Below are 21,888 nucleotides of genomic sequence, written 5' to 3' on the forward strand. Positions count from 1 at the left end.
GGCATTCCTGTCCTCCACTTTGGAAGGTGCTTTCCCCCTACATCCCTGTTGCTTTCCGGCAAATCATGTGCCATCATCTGAACAAATCATGACACTTGACCTTCGAAGTCGGCAGCGTAGTGTCCCATCCAGGGTGGACCATTGGTCTGATGATGCCTCCTCCTGGCGAGGCCTGCCCAGGAGACGTGCTGAGGAAGTGCTGGTCAGAGGGCGCTGAGATCCCTGCTGGAGACAGCTGGTGAGCTCGTCCAGGGGCACGTTGGTCCAGTGCTCCAGAAGGCATAAGCGATTAGGTCTAAGACTTTCAAACTGAATCAGAGAGAAACCCAAACTGAGGTTTTTCCAGCAAAGCTAGGTTTTGAACTAAGCTGTAACAGAAAATGAAACTTGCTCTGGGAGCCACTTGGCCGCGGGAATGTCTCTTATACCTGAGGCCACTGCACGCGTCTCCCCTCCTGTCCCTTGTCTTCTGGAGCCCCTCCTCCACTCGTGGAACAAGCCCTCTGAGGGTCCCGCTGTGGGCAGGCTGTGCTCAGGGTCAGGGTCAGGGCCCCTGTCCCCAGCTCTCAGCTGGTGTGGGGGCGTCCCCATGGGAAGGCCCTCTGGTTGTGGAGAGCTGGCTCCTGGAGCTCCCCTGACAGCTTCTGGGAAGGAGACGCAGCCTGTCTCCGACCTCATCTATAGGTCTTTGACGGCCGGGAATGTCATGGACAAGGAAGCCTGGTGTGCTGCAGTCCTTGGGGTCACACAGAGGTGGACACAACTTAGTAACTGAACAAGTGCCATTCTAGCCATCTGCAGGCTAAATCAGAGTTCCATAAAGAAGAGCTCCCAGAAATACGTTTCCCAAAGAAAGCCCCTCCTTAAGGAAAACAGAGCACACTGAAAGACGTAATAACACTCAGCGAAGTCAGGCCAGGCAGAGGGAAGCAGAGCTGAGCCGGTGTCTGAGACTGCCTGCAGACAGCCAGCTCCTCAGCACAGTTCCTCTCTTCTAACAGTCTCACGGTTGTTATGGAATGTTGGCCATACCCTGTGTGCTATGTGGTGGTCCTTATGTGTTTGTGAGTTGGAGCTTTGGTCAGTCTAAAACGACAGTCATAGGCTTGGGATTTTAGAACCAAAGGAAGCTTTAAACTTCTTGTTTTCCTTATTTATTGGCCACACTGCACGGCTTGCAGGACCTTGGTGCCCTGGCCAGGGATTGGAGTGGGTCCCAGCAGTGAAAGCACCGAGTCCAAGCCCCTGGAGCTCCGGGGGTCCCTGAGCGCCTCCCTTGGAGCTCATAGGAAGCCCCAGGGGAAGTGCGCACAGCTGTGTGTGGACTCTGCACCTGAGTGTGCGCCCGTCGCGTGTCTGACGCACTGTCACGGCGAGAGGAGCGCAGGCCTGGCCCAGCAGCCCAGCTGCTCTGCAGGAGATGCTTGCATTTTCTCGTCTGTAAATGGGGTTGATGATAGTGTCGACCTCTTAGAGTCATGAAATGAAAAACACTTAGTACACTGAAATAGCTAGAGATGAGTCACGGCCATTCAGACTATTTTTCGAATCTTGGAATACTCTCACTGACCTAAGGACACTCTGATTTTGAGGTTGGCTGTTAAGTTATCCATAAAGGATGGATTTTTTTGGAGTCAGAGAAGTAGCCCCGGCTCTAGCACGCGCCTGTGCTCTGAGAGTGGACCTGATGGGTTTTGAGAAGTAAAGCTTAAAGGGAATGCCGAGGTGCCGGAGAGCCAGGTGGAGCCGGGAGGAAGGCGAGCTCGGGGCGCCTGTGCGTGCCGTGTGCTCAGCAGCCCCCAGGCTCTGCCGGCCGCCCTCCCGCTCCTGCGCCCGGCCGCCTTCCCGCTCGTCTGCACACGCGCACACACTCACACACACTCACACGCCACCCCCACTCGCTTGGAGTAGGTGGCAGCCTCCCCTCCTGTTTGCTCGAGTTTCCTCAGCCTTGCTCCTGGCGCTCTGCTGGATGCTGTCCCCTCCGTCAGGCAGGACTCTGCCTTGTTGCCCAGCCCCCTGAAGGCCCTCGTCTGCTGGCAGGCACCCAGCAGGCTCTGCCTGTGCCGCCGCTGGGTAGTGTGTTTGCTGTTCTCCTTTTAGGTAAAAGCCGAGGCCTGTTTTGCTTTCTCTTCTCTCCCGGGCCCGATTGCCTAATAAGGTAAAGTATGTCCCAGACGAGCTGAGCTGTTGAGACAGAACAACCGTCTAAGTTTAGAGACCCGGTAGGTAAGCTCCGGACGGGACAGCTTATTTCTGTAGTCAAGTAGTATTTTTCACATTCACTGGAAAACCACCATCATCTTTTTTTAAGCAAGCCGCTCTCCCTTTTAATTGAGTGAAAAGATAGTAAAATATAGATCTTCCTCCTTCAGCTTCTTTGTCTTTAGCTGGAAAAGAAGGGGAAGAAAGGGAAAAGGTAGTTAGCTTGTCCCCAGAATGAGAGGGCTTGCGAACCCTGAGAAATCTGATACAGTGCTCCCGGGACAGATGGAACGGGCAGGGCTGTGTGGACAGGGGTCGGCAGGCTCTCACAGCCGCCGGGACCGCGGGCAGGGCGCTGGGGGAGGCGGGCCAGTGCCTCTGTCCAGGCCGCCCACGGGGCTTCTCCAGCCTTGCCGCCTCGCTTGTTGGGACCGCCTCGCCCCTCATGCGCTTATGCTCTTCACCCGTAGTTCTTAGGATCGCGCGGCTGCTGGGTTGTCTATATATGGGTCACATTTGTGCCTGGAGAAGCCAGCCTGAGAACAGTTTCTTTTGGCATCTTCCTTTTAAGGCTCCATCAGTTTAGGTCACGCTGTTGCCGAGCAGAGCTCAGTGAAGTGCACATGTACTCGTCTCTCAGACCCTGCAGTGTCGGGGCCGCGGCCCCGTCGCATCAGTGGATTCTGCCTCAGGCAGGAATCTGTCAGATGGAGTAAACTGGCCTTCAGGGCATCTGTGTGGCCCCCACTCAGAGGTCCAAGGGTGCGGCAGGTTCATCAGCTGCTGAGGGGAGGACGCTTAGCCTCCGAGCTTTCCACTTACCCCGGTCTCTCCCTCCTGCCTCTGGCCACCTTCACGGCCTCCAGTTTCATCACGACCTGTGACCTTGCGCCTCGCCGTTAGAGGCTTGAAACGCGGCTGTAGCTTGTTTTCTGCGATCAGGCGTGTGCTCCGCTACAGAAAGCACGTGACGTACAGACGTGCGAGAGCTTCTAGAGCAGGTTGTCCTGTAGGGGTCGCTGTGGGCGAGATGCTGTGCCTGCGTCCGCGGGTGGGGCCGGGGAAGCCAGGCCTCCCCATGCCCCTGAACACAGCTGTCCTGCCGCTGGGCTTCTGCCCGCCGCCCTGCACAGTCAGGGGTGAAAGCCTCTCCGTCATCCGAGTTCAAAGCCAGACTTAACTCTGTGTGTGAGCTCACATTTTTTGGCAAAGGGAGCTTCTAAAAGTGCACCACGTCGGTCGAGGAGAAGCTGCTTGCACGTGGGTTGACCGCATCCCCAGCCGCGTGGCCTCTTGTGCGAGGACATCGTCATTCGGCAGCCCCCGCCCTGCACACCCCATCACCACTGCCGTGAGCCTTCAGGATGCTGCTTGGGGTCCACCTCTGGCTGCCTCATGACGCCTCCTGGTGTTCTTGGCCCCCAGATTTGCACATTGAAACACATACTTCATTTTCAGTGATTTCCCTTTGTCTCTTCTCCATGTTTTACTATTGATTTTTTGTGATTTTAGCTGAGTTTTACCTCTTAAGAATTTGATTTCAGAATAGTCATAGTTGGTGGGGAGTACAAAATGTTTGTTATAAGAGGCGATTCCTACCGCTATAAAGAGTGAAAATAAAGTTGTTCACTCAAATGAGATGATTGTTTAACATTCCGGTGAATTTCATGCCAGTATTTTTCCTAAGAGTTTTATATCCTGAGACCAGCTAATGGCTTTTTTAAGAAGAGGATCGTTTTCAGCTTGGGCATTCCGGGCCCCTGTCATTACCATGATGGCAGTTTCGTGTGAGGCTGGCTTCAGCGCCCTCGGATTCAGCTCTTTCATGGACGGAGTCAGGCCGCACTGGCTTTGATCGTGGGGAGCCCGCAAGGGTAATTGCTCCCTGTGCAGTGCAGTCTGGAGGTTTCCTTAGTTACAGGAGTCTTCATTTCTTCTGGAGACCTTTAACCATGGCTTAGGCCTAGCTAATGTCAGCCTTCTAGCCCCATGATTGAGGTAACAAGCTTAGTGGGGGATTTGCGGCTCTTTCTCAGCAAAGGAAGTGTTTATAGATTCGCCCTGGCAGGAATGTCGAACTTGAGGCACTGACCGATGTTACGGCTGGAGGGGTGGAGGGGTGGGCTGATGGGGCCCTGACCGATGTTACGGCTGGAGGGCTGGAGGGCTGGAGGGCTGGGCTGGGCTGGGCTGGTGGGGCCGTGGTCACTGTCTACCAGGCTTCGTTTTCTCCAGCTCCATTTTCCATCAGGCAAACTCAGGAATTGGAGCAGGCATTCAGGGGCCTGAATTTCTCTCATAGAAAATCGTAATGTTCTGTCCAGACGTAGCGCTCGAGGGACACAGGTGTCCACACAGGTGACCGGAGCACGCGTGCTCCCTGCGCTTTCAGAGGTTTCGTTTCCTGACGGCCCCAAGTCTTACACTGTGAATTACGCCAGTTTCCACGGCTACTGAGAAGAAAGAAAGGACTTTTAAAAAGCCCTTTAGCAAATTAATAGTTCAAACTAAAACACTTAGTGTGGGCCTGGAGCTTATAGCTCCAGTTATATTCCTGAAATCTTGGTCGGGTTAGAGAAGCATCTAGAAGGAAATGCTGTGTTAGGACATTCTGTACCAAGTGAAACGGCGCCTGCCGTACAGTGGAGCTTTGCCTGGTGCTGGGGGACTCAGAGAAGACCTTCACTGCCTCGGTGGTCATTGGGCTGTCGTCCCTGAGCGCTCAGGTCTCCCTCTGTCCAAGTGTCCGGCTCTTTGGAGGGTCTGCACTCTGGGCCTTGGGGGGTCAGGCAAGTGCTGGGGCCTGTCCTGCGGGGGGCAGGGGGCAGCCTAGTCTTCGTCTTGGCACCAAATGCTGCCAGTCTGGGCTCAGCAGACGTTGTGTGTAGGGTCTGATCGTCCGTATTGTCTACTTGGCCAGACACTTGGTCCGTCTCAACCGCTCAGCGCCACTGCTACAGCGAGAAAGCAGCTGTGGACAGCGTGTCCTGAATGGGCATAGCTGTGTTCTGACGAAACTTTTCGTACGAAGCAGGCTGGACTTGGCCTGTGGGTCAAGCGCCAGGTGACCGGCTCGGCCAGGCTGCCGGTGGCCGCGTGCCTCTCGGTGCGCGTGTATCTCCCGTCAAGCCCCACCTTGTCGATGCAGCATTTTTTCAATTCTTGAGCATCGCCGGCAGTGAGTGGGCAGGGGAGTCGTGCAGGAGGCAGCCGTGTCGTCTGTCCTCACCTGGAAGCGCGCTGCTGCAGGGGACGCAGCAGAACTTCCCGGAGGGCAGCGTTGAGGACGGAGCGCCTCCACGGAGCTTCCCCGTGGTCTCACTTCACGGCCTGCTGGGGAGAAAGCCTGAGATGACGGTCCCGTCTGCCCCTTGCCAGCTCTTCCCATCCGAGCCTGTCCCTTCCCACCTCCCGAGGCCTCCAGCCACAGCCTGAGATGACGGTCCTGTCTGCCCCTTGCCAGCGCTTCCCATTCGAGCCTGTCCCTTCCCACCTCCCGAGGCCTCCAGCCACAGTTTGGACACAGGCAGTCACCTGCTGAGTGACAGGTTTAGCTCTCTGCAGACTCTGACCGCACCTGAGCCAGTCTCTGAGGCTCCCAGGTGCCCAGGAGGGTAACAGTTGTGGAAAACAGTCCTGGGGTCATGGGTTCGTCTAGAATGGCTCCCAGCTCTCCCCTCCTCAGTGCACAACGTCGCCCCAGAAACATCACAGGTGAAACGGAACTTTCCGACGGTAAGGGGCAGGGCAGGACCTGGAAGACCGACCCTGACTGTACCATGAGTTACCGCATGTTGCTCTGTGAATAAGCTACTTCCTGCTCTGTGTTCAGGTCAGTCCTCTGAAGAAAGTGTCTTCTAGAATTTACCTCCCCAAAATACTTTTTTACTGCAAGCTACAGCTGAGCTTGGGCCTTCCCTGGTGGCTCAGTGGTAAAGAATCCACCTGCCAATGCAGGAGACTTGGGTTCAATCCCTGGGTCAGGAAGATCCCCTGGAGAAGGAAGTGGCAACCTGCTCCAATATTCTTGCCCGGGAAATCCCATGGACAGAGGAGCCTGGCAGGCTACAGTCCATAGGGTCTCAAAAGAGTCAGAAATGACTTAGTGACTAAACAACAATTAAGCTTAAAGGAATAAATTTGATTTAGATTGTAATTATTACTAGAAAACTACTTCAAAATAGATTAGTTCACAAATATATATCTATATGAATAAAAATATGTAACTTCACTTGTATTCAAAACTTGGTATTCGGTGACTAAGTCATGTCCTACTCTGCAACCCCATGGACTGCAGCTCACCAGGCTTCTCTGTCCTTCACCATCTCCCAGAATTTGCTCAAACACATGTCTGTCGAGTCAATGATGGCGTCCAACCATCTCGTCCTCTGTCATCCCCTTCTCTTCCTGCCCTCAGTGTTCCCCAGCATCAATGGAAAATTGAGTCAGTTCTTCGCATCAAGTGGCCAAAGTATTGGAGTTTCAGCTTCAACATCAGTCCTTCCAATGAATATTCAGGACTGATTTCCTTTAGGATGGACTGGTTGGATCTCCTTGCAGTGCAAGGGACTCTCAGGAGTCTTCTCCAACACCACAGTTCAAAGGCATCAATTCTTCGGTGCTCAGCCTTCTTTATGGTCCAACTCTCTCATCCATACATGACTACTGGAAAAACCATAGCCTTGACTATGCAGACCTTTGTCAGCAAAGTGACATCTTTGCTTTTTAATATGCTGTCTAGGTTTCTCATAGCTTTTCTTCCAAGGAAATGAGCAAAATAAAGTAGAATTTTTTTTTAACCAACAAAAATATGAAAATATTTTGAAAAGATAAAGGCCAGTTTGAGAGGATTGTGAGATGAATCGCCTAATATTTCATGTTGGGAATACAAATTAATACTTTAATACTTCTCTTTAGAAAGCAAATTGCCAAGCTATCAAAGACCCCGAGTTGATCCAGAATTTTCATTTTTGGAACTCTGTCTCTAGAAACAGTCCTAAATATGATAAAGAAGAGAAGTGTTGCATGCAGTGATTTTCAGCAGAGGTTATATAATACATACGTGGCTGTATAAACATTTGTTTATTCAGTAAATGCTCACATGCCTGTTACACGGGAGGCGTTTGTTTGGTGCTTTTGAACAGAGCAGAGTCCACTTAGCGATTATGTTAGTGGGAAAATGGAAACCACCGAAACGTCCTTTGTCCCGGCGGCAGTTAGGCAGACGGTGCCTCACCCTCGCAGTGGACACTGTGAATCACAGCTTGTGTTCCATCCCCGACGGCCAGCTCTGGGGGGCTTTCCTGGGAAGAGATTGGAGTCGGGGCCGCCGGTGGCGAGTGAGCTGCAGAGGCCGCACAGAGCCCTGGGTGAGTGCCTGTGGGGCGCCGCCGCGTGGGCCGGTGCACGGTCCCGCCAGCAACGTGAGCATGTGCACGCGGGCCGCAGACTGAGTCGCCGAGTGCTGGTGGCCGTGTTCCCATGGCGGGACTCAGGGTGCCCCGCTTGCTTCTGCTCTAGTGAGCCCTGGTTGCTTCTGTCATTTTTTTCCAAGTGCTTGGGCAGCACAGACATTGGGAAAGCAGAGGCTTGAAGTGAAGTGCAGGCTGCTGTCTGGGCCGTGCCCCGCCCTCCAACGCCACCGGTTTCTGCTGTGTGGAGCGGTCCACACGCTCACCCCAGCCCTTAGAGGCCCCAGACACTGGGGGTCACCGAGTTATTTCTGGAAGGTACTGTGGAAACTATCCCACCCCAACTTCCTTATTTTACAGGTTGAAAGTCCAGAGCCCCAGAGTGGGCACAGCTTCTGAGCCGTCCGGGAGCTGCAGGGGCCACCTGCCGTCGGCTCCAGGCTGCTGTCCTCCCCTGGGCCAGGCGCCTCCTGGGGCGGAAGTGCCGCGGCCTGGCTCCAGGAACAGCGGCCTCCTCTGTGGATCGCACGGGGAGATACAGGCAGGGTTTACACACAGGCCCTGCGGTCGGGGCTGCTGCTGCCCAAGCTTATCACCGTGTCAGAGTCATCTGTCCTCCGTGTCTCATTTCCCAGTACACCCCAGGTTTCAATCCATACAACTTCCAAACAGTAGGAATATTCCTCCACTACAGTTGATTTTGAGTTTGAGCTTTGGAAATATTTACTAATGTTTTTTCTGACTTGTGACATTAGGGGAACTGAACTGCTGTTATTTCAAAAGTAAAAGCCATTAATGATACAAGTAAATTGCAAAAGAATGGTAGTCAGATCGGCAGCAGCAGAGCCCAGAAGACAGTGTGGTGCCTCCGCCGTGCTGAGGGGAGCAGCCGCGAGCCCGCCGCTCTGCGCGGCCACGCAGCCACGCAGCCGGCACAGAGAGGCGGTGCCAGGCACACGGGGCTGACTCAGCCCACGGGCCCTTCTGGCGCGAGGACCACATGTTTCTCAGCAGAAGGAAAAACAAACCCAGAGGGAAATGGGACAGAAGAGAGAAGGTGTGTGGACATGGTGATAAAGCCAGTGTTTCTTAATGTTTAAACTTGGATCTGGAATTCTAGAAGCGATGTAATGGTAAAGGCGTAAAAGTGCCCTGCAGTTCTAGTCTTGAGCAGAAAGAGGCTGGTTAACTTTATACACTTCTAAAGGGAAAAATGCCTTAACTATTACACTGTTACGTAAGAACAGCCACTGAAATAACATAGAAATAGAAGGTACAACTCCCATCAGTAGAGGAAAAGTAGGAAATTTTTCAAATTAATTCACTCCATCCAGTGGAAGACAGGAAAGGAGATGAAAAGAAGCAAAGGGGAAAAGAGTAAATAGGAGATTCAAAACAAAATGTGTTCACAGTCTTGATAAGCATGAATTTACCCGTAAAGCCAGGCAGACACTCAGGTTGAATTATTATACTGCATGCTGTCTTCAAAACGGTAGTGAAGGGCTAAAAATAAAAGTATGGGAGGATGTATGCAGATGTTCACCAAGAGGAAGCTGATATGGCAACATTAATATCCATCAAAAGATAATTTTAAGCAAAAGACATCAAATGACTGGGAAATACTTCTTAATTGTGAAAAGCAGCCCACAGGGGGGTTACCAAATAATGGACGGTAGACACGGAAAACACAGTCTCAAGATTCATAGAGCAAAAGCTGTCAGGGTAGCAAATGAATAGTATGTCCACAGGCAGAGTTTACACACCTCTCTCAGAAACTAGTATGTGAAACAAACACAGCCATCTGAAGGACATAAAAGGTTTGGAGAACATAAAGGCCAGCTTGCTCTGGTAGCTACACCAGGCACACGGGGGGTTGTATCTTGAGGACCACAGTGAATTAAAAATCAGCTGCATGCTTTCATTCATCAAGTATTTATCGAGTGCGTGATACTTACCATCCATTGTCCTGAGCACTTGGAATGCAACAGTCAACAGAGAGCCTGGGCTCGTGAAGCTGACCTTCTAGCAGGGAGAAGGCAGAGGTGGCGGGTGGGAAAGAGCAAGCACAGCGAGGAGTATTATATGTTAGACATGGCGTGAAAAAGAGAGTTGCATGAAGAGGGTTGGGTGGAGAGAGGACACGCTCTGTTGCCAGGTGGGATGTCGGAATGAATCTTGTTGACTGAGATCAGAACAAAGAGCTGAAGAAGGTGAGCGAGTCAGCCACAAAGACATCTGGAGGGAGAGTCCTCCAGACAGACGCGTCAGCTAGAGCCAGGCCTTGGGGCACTGGAGGGGAGAACTTCCCTGCTTGTCCGGGGTTAGGAATCCACCTGCCAGTGCAGGAGCCTCGGGTTCGCTCCGCGGTCGGGGCATAAGCCCCACAGCACAGCTGCTGAGGCCCAGGCACCCCAGCTGGGGAACGCCCATGTGCAGCACAGCCAAAAATAAGCAAATTCAACTGTTGTAAAAAGAACTGGGTCTTTGAAAAGATAAACAGAATTGACAAACCTTTAGCCAGACTCAAGAAAAACAGCAGGCCCAAATCAATAAAGAATGAGAAACTACAGTTGACACCACAGAAATACACAGGATCATAAAAGACTATCGAACATCTGTGTGTTGTTAACAGACAACCTGGAAGAAATGGACAAATTCTGGGAAATGTTCCATCTTCTAAGACTGAACTCAGAAGAAACAGAAAACGGGAACAGATCGGTTACCAATAATGAAGTTGAATCAGTTACTTCAGAAACTCCCAGCAAATGAACGTCCAAGACCAGATGGCATCACGTGTGTGTGTGTGTGTGCGTGCGTGCGTGCGTGCGTGCGTGCGTGTGTGCACGCGCGCTCCAGGGCCTCCATCGTGTCTGATTCTCTGCGCTCCTGTGGGCTGTAGCCCGCCAAACTCTTCTGTCCGCAGGATTTTCCTGACTGGAGTGGGTTGCCATGCCTTCTCCAGGGGATCTTCCCAACCCAGGGATCGAATCTACTTCTACATTGATTGACAGGCAGATAAGCTCTACCAACATTTAGAGAAGAGTTAATACCTGTTCTTCAGTTCAGTCACTGAGTCATGTCCAACTCTTTACAACCCAATGGACTGCAGCGTGCCAGGCCTCCCTGTCCATCACCAACTCCCCAAGGTTACTTAAACTCATGTCTGTCCAGTTGGTGATGCCATCCAACCTCTGTTGTCCCATTCTCCTCCTGCCTTCAATCTTTCCCAGCTTCAGGGTCTTTTCCAATGAGTCAGTTCTTCGCATCAGGTGGCCAAAGTATTGGAGTTTCAGCTTCAGCATCAGTCCTTCCAATGAATATTCAGGACTGGTTTCCTCTTCAGAAACTCTTCCAAAAAGTTGCAGAAGGAGGAGGATTTCCAACTCACTCTGTGAGGCCAGCATCACCCTGATACCAAAGCAGCCTGAGATATCACACACACACACGTTTGCAGGCCAGTATCACTGATGAACACATTATAAAACCTCTCAATTAAATACTAGAAAACCGGATCTAACAATACATTTAGAGAATCAAATACCGTGATTAAGTGGGACTTTTTCCCAGGCACGCAAGGATGGTTTAGTATCCACAGACAATATGATATACACCACATCAACAAATTGAAGAATAAAAACCATATGATCATCTCAGTAGAGGCACAAAAAGCTTTTGAAATAATTCAACATCCATTTTTTATTTAAAAAAAAAAAGCCTCCAGAAAATGAGGAGAAAGAAAACTTAGTTCAACATGATAAAGGTGGGTTATGACAAGCCCACAGCTAACATCCTACTTGATGGCGAAAAACTGAAAGCTGAGAACGGGAACAAGACCAGAGTGTCTACTCTCACCAGTCACTCCACATAGTCTTGGAAGTCCCAGCTGCAGCAGTGAGAGAAGAACAGGAAATGAAAGGGATCAGATTGGAAAGGAAGAGAGTCACTGTTGCAGACAACCTGCCACTCTGCACAGGGCCCTGATGGTGCTGCCGGGTAACTGCTAGGGCTCAGGGACACCAGCAGCGCTGCAGGACAGAAAGTTAACACACGGGAATCTCCTGGGTTCCTGTACACTATCCACAAAAGATCATAAAGAGAAATTCAGGGAGCAACCCCATTCACCATCACATCAAAGAGAATAAAATACCTGGGAATAAACCTTCCTGAGGAGGCAAAAGCCCTGCACCCTGCAGAGGCCGATGAAGGAAACGGAAGATGACACAAGCAGATGGAGGAACAAACCACCTTTATGAATGTTTCACTCTGCCTCCTAAAGCAGAGGAGACGGGCAGCAATAAATGGGACCCAGTTACGCTTCAGAGCTTTTGCATCGCAAAGGAAACCATTGACAAAACAGGAAGACAGTCTGCTGAACGGGAGAAAATGGTTCCAAATGACATGACTGATAAAGGGTTAGCATCCTAAATGTATAAACAGCGTATACGACTCAGCGTCACAAGAGCAGACCACTCAACTAGAAAACGAGTAGAAGACCTGGGCAGACATTTTTCTAGAGAAGATACAGATGGCCAACAGGTCCATGAGAAGATGTCCAACATCATTAATCATCAGGAAAATCTAAACTGAAACCACAGTGAGGTCTCACCTGCATGCTTAGTCGCTCGGTCACGTCCGACTCTTTGCAACCCCGTGGACTGTAGCCCGCCAGGGGACTTCTCCAGGCAAGAATACTGGAGTGGGTTGCTATGCCCTCCTCCAGGGGATCTTCCCAATCCAGGGATTGAACCGAGGTCTCCCGCATTGCAGGCAGATTCTTTACCATCTGAGCCACCAGGGAAGCCCATGAATACTGGAGTGGGTAGCCTGTCCCTTCTCCAGCAGATCTTCCCTACCGAGGAATTGAACCAGGGTGTTCTGCATTGCAGGTGGATTCTTTACCAGCTGAGCTACCAGGGACGCCCCATAAAAACAAACAACTCAATTAAAAAACAAGCAGAAGACCTGAATAGACCTGAATATTTTTCCAGAAAAGATACGGAGATGGCCAGCATCATTAATCACCAGGAAAAGGCAGCCTAAGACTGCAGCGAGGCGTCACCACACGCCTCTCAGCACTCCTGTTGTCAAAAAGAGCACAAACAACATGGTGCGGACGCGGAGAAAGGGCTGCCACACATTCACACCGTTGGCGGGAGTGTGAGCTGGAGCAGCCACCGTGAAAAGCAAAATGCTGGCAACGGAACTGTCATGTGACCCAGCACTTCTGCTCCGGGATATACACCCAGAGAAAACAGAAATGCTGATTTGAAAAGATAATGCACCTGTGTTCATAACAGCATTATTTGCAGTTACCAAGGTATGGAAGCAACCTAGGCGTCTCTCAGCAGAGGAATGGGTGAAGAAGGGGTGTGTGGGTGTGGGTGTGGGTGTGGGGGGGTGTGTGTGTGTAGAGTGGAATATTACTCAGCCACAGAAAAGAATGAAATTTTGCTATTTACAACAATGTGGATGGACTTGGAAGGCATTATACTGTGTGAAATGTCAGAGAAAGAAAAGTGTGAAATCCAAAAAATAAAAAGCAGCAGATTCCCGGGTTAGAGAACAAACCAGTGGTTACCAGCAGGGAGAGGAAAGGGGAAGGAAATACTGGAGCAGGGGATTAAGACGTTAAACTACTATCTATAAGTAAGCTACAAGGATATGTTGTACAGCACAGGGAATATAGTTTTTTTTATTAAAACTATAAATGGAATATAACTTTAGAAATTGCCAATTATTGTACAGTTCAGTCACTCAGTCATGTCCGACTTTGTGACCCCATGATCCCAGTACGCCAGGCCTCCCTGTCGATCACCAACTCCCGGAGTTCACTCAAACACTTGAAACATATAATATTGTACTTGGACTATATACCTCAATGGAAAAAAGTATTCTGGACATACAGGATGTGAGGAAAAGAGGGGTCTTGGCAACCCCAAGGTCTTTGGTCTGAGCAGCTGCAAAGCCCGAGTTGCCGGCAGCTGGAGGCCTCAGGCTGGGGAGGGATGCAGGGCCCGGGTGGGGGCTGTTGAGCCCGAGGTCTCCACGGGTGCCCGCCGTCAGGCCTGTGGCGTGTCTGGGTGATGCTTAAATCTGTGAGGCTCTGTGAGGGGATGGAAAGGTACTTGAGACAGGAGAGGGTCAAGGACTGAACTGGGTCCACTCTGCACTGCAGGGAGGGCCTTGGGCCTAGGGCCCGGAGGGACCTGGGAGTGGCGGTGCCCCGTCCCGTGTGAGTGGGAAGAGCGCACCACGGAGATAGTGGCCGCAGCACTCAGGGCTGCTGACGGGTCAGGTCGCGAAGGCTGAGGGCTGCCCAGTGGCGTCCGTGTGGGGGTCCGCGGGGACCTTGGCAGCGCCAGCTCCGGTGGAGCCAGGGGGCAGAAAGGCTAGCAGCAGAGGTTTCAAGACACAGCTGGGGAGAGGCGTTAGAAACATGAAAAACAGTCATTTTTTGCAAACAAGTTTCTCAGCAGAGGTGGGCAGAGAAATGGAATGATAGTTCACAGGAGAGACGGGGTCAAGACAGGGGTGGCTTCTTGGGATGCAGAAGTTGGCCAATGGGGCTGGGGGAGGCGGACGGTGGGGAGCAAGCCCAGAACTGGGCAGAGCAGAGCGGTGGCCTTGCAGGAGCCGGGGCGAGGGGGCGAGGGGGTGGGCCCGGGCTGCGGAGCACACGGGTGTCCTGGGAGAGGGGGCGGGAGCAGGCCTGGGCCACGGGTGCCCCGGGAGAGGGCCATCCACAGCCGGGATGTGGCCTGCCTGCTGCCGTTGCCCAGTGAAGCAGCAAGAAGACCAGCAGCTGGAGAACAACATGTGGAAGGGGTGTGAGCGCAGCGCTGGAAGGCGTGGGGCCCGCCCGGCTCAAGGGCACACTGCATTTAAATCGAGGCCGGCGAGCCTGCTGGTGTGCTGCTCTGCCAGCCCCTCGCGGTGACGAGCGGCAGTGGCAGAGTCGGCAGGAAGGTCAGCTTAAACGAGGCTGTGGTTCTGCCAGAGTGCAGTGCAGGGAGAGGCGGAGGGGGGCGTGAGGGACTCTGAGCGCCGGGCACCGCGGCGCGTCCCGCAGCCGGCGGCAGCTCGGGGCCCATCCTGAGAGCAGGAGCGACGCGGGGGCGGCATCGAGACCGCAGAGGCTGCAGCAGCAGCGGTGTGGGTGGGGACAAGGACGCTGAAAGCCTCCTTATGAAGACACTGCGTGGGTCAGGGCGGCTGTTGTCACCAGTTAGAAAATATTTAGAATGAGGTCACTTCACACTAGATCGGGGAGGGGGGGGGCGGACGCTAAGGAGAAAAAGCTACACCCTTCAGTGCAGACTACAGTTGAAAACGCTTGAAAATAAGAACGAACGAAAACCAATGAGCCAGGCTTTCAAACTCGAGATGCTGGGAAGGGAACAGAGAATGCCCAAGTGCAGTAGAAAGGGTGAGATAAAGAGATGGGCAGAAATCAACGGACCGGAAACGAAGCACGCTAGAGGTGATCTGTGAGACCAGAAGCTGATTCTGTGAAGAGACATAAAATACGGTAAACCTCTGACACACGATGGCATTGGGGGCTGGTGGGGACAGTCAGAATGAATAGTACCAGAAGAGAGGGGGACAGAAAAGAGAAAACGGACATTAATCATAAGATGTGTTTTTGAACAGCATTATGACCATAAGCATGAAAACTTGGTTTAAACAGATACTTTTCTGGGAAAATATAAAATACCAAAATTATTCAAGAAGTAATAGGAAAATAGAAAAGCCCCATAACCACCAGAGGAAATCGGGTAATACTCTAACCACTGCCTTCCAACCCTGGGCCAGAGACGCCAGGCCTGAGCCAATCTGCGGAGGGTTTACCAGGCCTCGGGAGCTCGATCAGAGGGGGTCTGCCCCTACCACTGTTCAGAGATGGGGAGGGAAACCAGAGTCCACCCAGGTGTGAGCTGAGGACCGGCTCTTCTTGGGAGGGCTCCTCCCAGAGGCAGGGAAGGTAGGAGGCTGCTTTGTGGTGAAGCTCCTGCTGTGTCCTCCTTGCTCAGGAGTCTGTGCCCGGCCCCCAGAGGGTACCTCCCCTCACACAGACCAAGGATGCAGATGGAGATGGGGAAATGGGCAGAGATGGGATGCCTGGCAAAGAGCTCCTTTTTCCCATCCCGCTGCGATGCTGGTGGCCCCTCCAGGCACCCAGTAATGAGAACAGCAGCATAAATCCATGGAGCTCCTAGGACCCCAGACTCTTCTTCTGAGTGTGTGCTGGCATGCGCTGGCCTCCTCTCAGTGGGAAGACCTGTGTAGGAAGTCCGTCGCGCGAGCACTCAGTGGTGGTCAGTGGATTGATGGGAGAAAATCAAATTGATGGTTAAAAGTAGAAAATACTTTATTTGGCCCTATATTCATAAGTACACCTGAAACTTATTGTTGTGTTCCAGATTCTTGGTTACAAAAGGAGGAACGGAGATCTGAACTATTTATAGTTAATGATTGTTAATAACTTGACTCATTGCCTCCTTCCCTAGATCTGAACTAAAATATTGTATATTATGGTGTCTCAGAAGTTTGTACACTAAGCTGTCCCCCAAAATCGATTTGCAAGAAGAGCAGCAGGAGGATTTTTGAAAGACTAGATACTGGCTCCCAGACTCTGAGCAGACCTCCCTGGGGACGGGAGAGCCTGTTGAAAGTCTTCCTCCCCTTCCCGAACTGACAGCCCGCCCTCAACCCCATCCCCGCCGCTCTTCTGGAGAGGCCGCAGTTCAGGATGAATGGGTTTCAGGGTGGGATCTTCAGAGAAGTCTAGACCTCACATTTCTGGCTAAATTTCTACAGTGTATATTTGTTAACTTAAACGTTTCATCCCGGGGCTCAGCTGTGACCCTCAAAAGTGCAGACAGAGGCCCTTTTCTGACCCCTTGGCCAGAAGCTCCAGAATTGTATGTGGCAGCCCCGGGTCTGCTTTTGTGACCAATTCCAAGAGGTTATGCTTTATCACTCAGTCGTGTCCAACTTTGCAACCCCATGGACTGCAGCACACCAGGCTCCCCTTTCCTTCACTGTCTCCTGGAGTTTACCCAAACTCATGTTCACTGAGTCAGTGATGCCATCCAACCATCTCATCCTCTGTCATCTCCTCCTCCTGCCTTCAATCTTTCCAAGCATCAGGGTCTTTTATAATGAGTTGGCTCTTTGCTTCACGTAACCAAAGTATTGGAACTTCAGCATCAGTCCTTCCAATGAATATCCAGGACTGATTTCCTTTAGGATGGACTGGTTGGATCTCCCTGCAGTCCTGCTGCTAAGTCGCTTCAGTCGTGTCTGACTCTGTGCGACCCCATAGACGGCAGCCCATCAGGCTCCACCGTCCCGGGGATTCTCCAGGCAAGAACACTGGAGTGGGTTGCCATTTCCTTCCCCAATGCATGAAAGTGAAAAGTGAAAGTGAAGTCGCTCAGTCGTGTCCGACTCTTAGCCACCGCATGGACTGGAGCCCACCAGGCTCCTCCGTCCATGGGATTTTCCAGGCAAGAGTACTGGAGTGGGGTGCCATTGCCTTCTCTGCCTTGCAGTCCTAGGGACTCTTAAAAGTCTTCTCCAACACCACAGTGCAAAAGCATCAATTTTTCGACGCTCAGCTTTCTTTATAGTCCAACTCTCACATCCATACATGATTACTGGAAAAACCATAGCTTTGACTAGATGGATCTTTGTTGGCAAAGTGGTGTCTCTGCTTTTTAACATGCTGTCTAGGTTGGTCATAGCTTTTCTTCCAAGGAGTAAGCGTCTTTTAATTTTGTGGCTGCAGTCATTGTCCACAATGATTTTGGAGCCAAGAAAATAAAGTCTGCCACTGTTTCCATTGTTTCCCCATCTATTTGCCATGAAGTGATGGGACTGGATGCTATGATCTTAGTTTTTTGAATGTTGAGTTTTAAGCCACCTTTTTCACTTGTCTTTCATCAAGAGGCTCTTTAGTTCTTCTCCGCTTTCTGCCATAAGGGTGGTGTCATCTGCATAGCTGAGGTTATTGATATTTCTCCCGGCAATCTTGATTCCAGCTTGTGCTTCCTCCAGCCCAGCATTTCTCACGATGTACCCTGCGTATAAGTTAAATAAGCGGAGTTGACAATACAGAGCCTTGACGTACTCCTTTACCTCTAAACCAGTCCCTTATTCCATGTCCAGTTCTAACTGTTGCTTCCTGACCTGCACAGGTTATATGTACCGTGATAAAATACACCCCCTTTGGGTTTGCTGTCTGATTATGAGACTGTTTTTAGCTGTTGTTTGTGTTTGGCATGCAGTTCTGTGGGTATATCCACTCCATTTCTGGGTACATACATTTATGTTTGTGTATTCTACCCTTGGGATTTAAAAAAATTAGTTTGACATGAACCAAAAAGTAAATGATATGTAGATATATAGAAATATATATGGGCTTCCCTGGTGACTCAGTGGTAAAGAATCTGCCTGCAGTGCAGGGAGTGAGGGTTTGATCCCTGGATCAGAAAGATCCCCTGAAGGAGGAAATGGCAGTCCGCTCCAGTATTCCTGCCCGGAGAATCCCACGGACAGAGGGGCCTGGTGGGCTACAGTCTCTGTCTCTGAGCACTTAGATCTGTTTTGGGTAAACACGAGGCCCCTGCTGCAGGCGGGTCTGTGTGGAATGGCAGGTCCAGCCGACACAGTGGTCGTGTAATAATACGCCGTGTTTGCCGCCTGCTCGCGCAGGCTGAATTTGGAGGCAGCTGCCGTCTGCGTTTCTCGGGGGGTGAGCACAGTCCAGAGTTGTGCATTCACGGGGGAGCGTGGGAAGCACGTTCCTCACTGAGGAAGGAGGCGCTGGGGCCCGGTATGTTCCTTCTCGAGACGGCGGCCTGGCCTCGGCGCACACGCTCCTCCTGGGGGCCGGCCGTGTCAGCTGTGCCGGTGCTTCGGGGCGCGTTTTACCAAACCTCATCACTCCTAAAGCCTGGCATCTAGGTTTCTTTGTTTAAGACATAAGGGGAGACATTAGCGATGACTCAAGTGGCTCATCGATTCCGAACCGAAAAGCCCACTGAGGGAGGCTGGGCGAGCCCTTGGGGAGCAGGCGGTCAGGACACACAGCTTCCCTGCTGTGTGCGGTCGCCTGCGGGCACGCGTGCCGTCAGACGCAGGGGGGCACGCAGGGGCCTGCGTCTGGTCCCACGTTGTCAGAGGTTCTGCTGAGCTGACAGCCTGGGACTCTGGTTCAGTTATAACAGAGAACCTCCTAACATTGCTGAACTTTTTTCCTTTGTCTCCCTGGAAGAAATGAAGCACAAACCCAACATTCTCTCCTGTCTGCCTGTGTGGAAATACATCATGTAGCGCTCTCTCTGAAGAGCGCCTTTCCTGGGTGCTTAGGTGACTAGGCTGAGAGACGAAAGGCCAGACCCTCAGGTGGAGACCGAGAGGGCCACTCTTGCCGCGCCGTTGCTCCATGCCGCCCGTCTGACTGAGCAGCCGCCCCCACGGGGACGTGTGTGCCCAGGTCAGAAGGTCACGCCTCATGGCGAGGCAGCGTGGAGAGACGCGGGCTGCTTTCGTCTCGGGCCGCCCGCAGCGTGGAGAGACGCGGGCTGCTTTCGTCTCGGGCCGCCCCATGCGGCGGTGCCGCTGCAACACGGCGCTGCCTGGAAAGCAGATCGGGCTCCACCCAAAGGCGCAGCGCGGGGGCCATCGGGGCCAACGCCTCGGCAGTGAGAAGGGAGACAGTAAGTGCTTGTTGCAGCTTGAAGAAAAAGTCACGCATATACAAGGACCAGTGGATCAAGAAGGAGCTGAGATTTACCTTTCTGGAGAATTCATCTCTGTCCCTGCACGCCGGCCGCTTCCTGTGAGCGTCGCGGACGGCCAGCATCTGCACGGACCGCTGCAGCTGTCCACCCTTCCCCGACGCCTGGAGACGCTTTGCTGAAGTCAGGGCTCCCCGCCGGGCCCTGTGCCTCGCTCCTCTCTCGCTGGCTGCGCGTCTCCTGCCACGTCGTCAGCCCGCGAGGGCTTGTCTCCCCGTCTGTAGGGTGGTCGTCCTTTTCCGTGTGGGGGAGAGGGCCAGGTGAGATGATGGGTGTTAGAGACACTGAGACACGGAGGGCTTGACGGTCATCGGTGCTACCGAGACGCAGACGCGAGATGCGCAGGGACGGCGGGGAGCAGCTGCCCACAAGGAGGGGGTCGCCGCACCCGGGGCGGTGTCGGCCCTCAGGGTGTCTCAGATCGGACAGCGCCTGACCTCCCCAGCCTGTCGCGCTGTGGAAGTGTCTCCTCGGTGTCTCTCTTCTAAGTGGGAAGGTCTAACACAGGAAGACGTGCCCCCAGAGACGGGAGTAGCCGTGTAAGTAGGATTCAGAAGGTCAGACTTATGGATCTGAGCCCCAAGATCCCTGCCTTTTGGATGCATGTAACTGGTTCATGGTAGAATTGGTCAGTTCTCCTAGGGGGTTTTAGATTGGGAATGGATCAGGGCCCCTGTATAGACGTTTCAGCCTGTATTCTTCAGAGCAGGCCCAGTTCCCTTGATTCAGCTTCAGAAGTTGCTCAGAAGGGTGGGGAAGATACCGGGGCGTTGGAGGGAAGGGGGCTTGCTGGGGGCGAGTGGGGCGGGAGGCGGGTGCTGAGTGCCTTGTTACTTCGGGGATGGAGCTGCTAGCTGAGAAAGCGCTCGGCCTGGAAGTGCTGGCTACCCTGGCGATGGTGCAGAGCGCAAGAGATTAAACTCGAGATGTTTCAAGGCCAAACGCAGAACCCTTCCACACCAAGCAGAGGAATTCCTCTGCTTAACTCTGGACGCCCCGCAGCCTCTGTCCTCTGCTTGCTCCTCCTGGCTCTCCCCACCCCTCGTGATCCTCCAGTGATGGCATTTTGTAAAACCCTGCCGAGCTGTGTTCTCAGAGGCTCCGCCGCCAGGGTCTCGTGTGCGGAGAGCTTCCTCCGCTGTGGCCGGAGTTTCAACTTGCAGCTTCCTCACAGGGCGGCAGGAGTGACGTGTGGTTACACTTGGACATGAAAGGCCTCCGTGTGCCTGTCTGGGCTTTGTCGTTCACGGGCCCAGATGTGGAAGAGTCCCTGCTCCCCCCGGGGAGACGCCTCTGAGAAGCGGGGCGGGGGCGGGGACCGCGGCTTAGCCCCCAGGGCCCCCTGTGTTCCCAGGAGCCGAGGGCTTTCTTCTCCTCCTGCAAGTGGCAACCCGAGTGAGTTCCGAGTGGAAAGTGCATCTCTGCCCTTGGCCCTCGTCCAGCATTCCTCGCTGAGCGAATAGGATTTGGAATGTCAGAGTGGAGGGCGGGAGCGTGTGGGGCCGCGTGTTTATATGTAAGAGCAGCCTCCTTGGACTTCCCCAGACCGCTTCCTTCTCCTGAGCCCTGGCTGCCTTATTTACGTTTGGTGTCTGTATGTTTAAGTCTTTTAAGCTGCATTTGTCGCGGCCAGCGGTCACAGGGCCCAGTGCAGCCCTGGCGCCTGGCTCCAGGAGGCGGCATGGTGTCCAGGTGGTTGGTGCGTCCTCCCCGCAGATGAATACAGGGCGGCTGTTCGCAGGCTCGTCCACCCGGGCGTGACCTGTGCTCCCGGAGCCTGGACCTCTTTCTGCGGGTGCGGGCCTCCGTGAGAAGCTCCTCGGGGAAAAGCAGGCTGGGCTGTACTGGACGCGCTCAGACCCCGCGTGGACTCACCGACGGGGCCTCCCCCGTGACCCACCCAGCTCTGAGGCGCGATCGGAGGCATTCGGTGGCCCTGCTCCTCCCTGCACCCCCCTGGGGCCATGTCCTCCCTGCACGGCCGGGGCAAGGACCTCGCTCGGAGCAGGACGGCCCAGTCGGACTCACCCCCGGCCTCGCCCTCCCCGACGGCCAAGACTCTCCGAGTAAGCAGACCCCTTCTGTCCATGCTCTGTCGGGGTGGGGCTGTGGGCTGAGCCCTGAGGTCTGTGGGGTCAGGGCCAGGCTGAGGTCTGGGGTCTGTGGGGTCTGGGCTCAGGTGTAGGCTGTGGGCTGGGCCCTAGGGTCTGTGGGGCCAGGCTGGCCCTGGGGTCTGGGCTCGGAGGTGGGCTATGGGCTGGCCCTGGGGTCTGTGGGGTTGGGGCCGGGCTGTGTACTGGCCCTGGGTGTGTTAGGGTCGGGCTGTGCCATGGGGTCAAGCTGGGCCCTGGGGTCTGCTGGAGTCGGGCTGGGCCCTGGGGTCTGGGCTCGGGGGTAGGCTGTGGGCTGGGCTCTAGGGTCTGTGGGGCTGGGCTGGGCTGAGGTCTGGGGTCTGTGGGGTCAGGCTG

The 21,888-nt window shown here is 53.3% G+C and overlaps 1 protein-coding gene and 1 long non-coding RNA gene across 16 annotated transcripts in view; both read left to right on the forward strand.

Annotated features, from left to right (window-relative positions):
• The window catches only part of PPP1R12B (protein phosphatase 1 regulatory subunit 12B), a 171,140-nt gene that overhangs the window by 119,446 nt on the left and 29,806 nt on the right, over positions 1 to 21,888 (forward strand). Inside the window, exon 19 of one of the 15 annotated variants that reach the window (XM_025285262.3) lies at positions 7,977 to 10,584. The exons of the other annotated variants lie outside the window; for them this stretch is intronic. Within the exon in view, the coding sequence (XP_025141047.3) occupies positions 7,977 to 8,015 (39 nt within the window). The 3' untranslated portion in view covers positions 8,016 to 10,584. Of the gene's footprint in view, positions 1 to 7,976; positions 10,585 to 21,888 lie in introns of those variants that run through there. 15 annotated transcript variants of the gene reach the window in all.
• On the forward strand, positions 33 to 3,843 carry LOC112585013. The gene is made up of 2 exons (XR_003109301.3): positions 33 to 2,161; positions 2,777 to 3,843. It is a non-coding gene; the product is annotated as an uncharacterized LOC112585013 (long non-coding RNA).

Source organism: Bubalus bubalis, chromosome 5 (genome assembly GCF_019923935.1).
Source record: "Bubalus bubalis isolate 160015118507 breed Murrah chromosome 5, NDDB_SH_1, whole genome shotgun sequence".
NCBI lineage: Eukaryota > Metazoa > Chordata > Mammalia > Artiodactyla > Bovidae > Bubalus > Bubalus bubalis.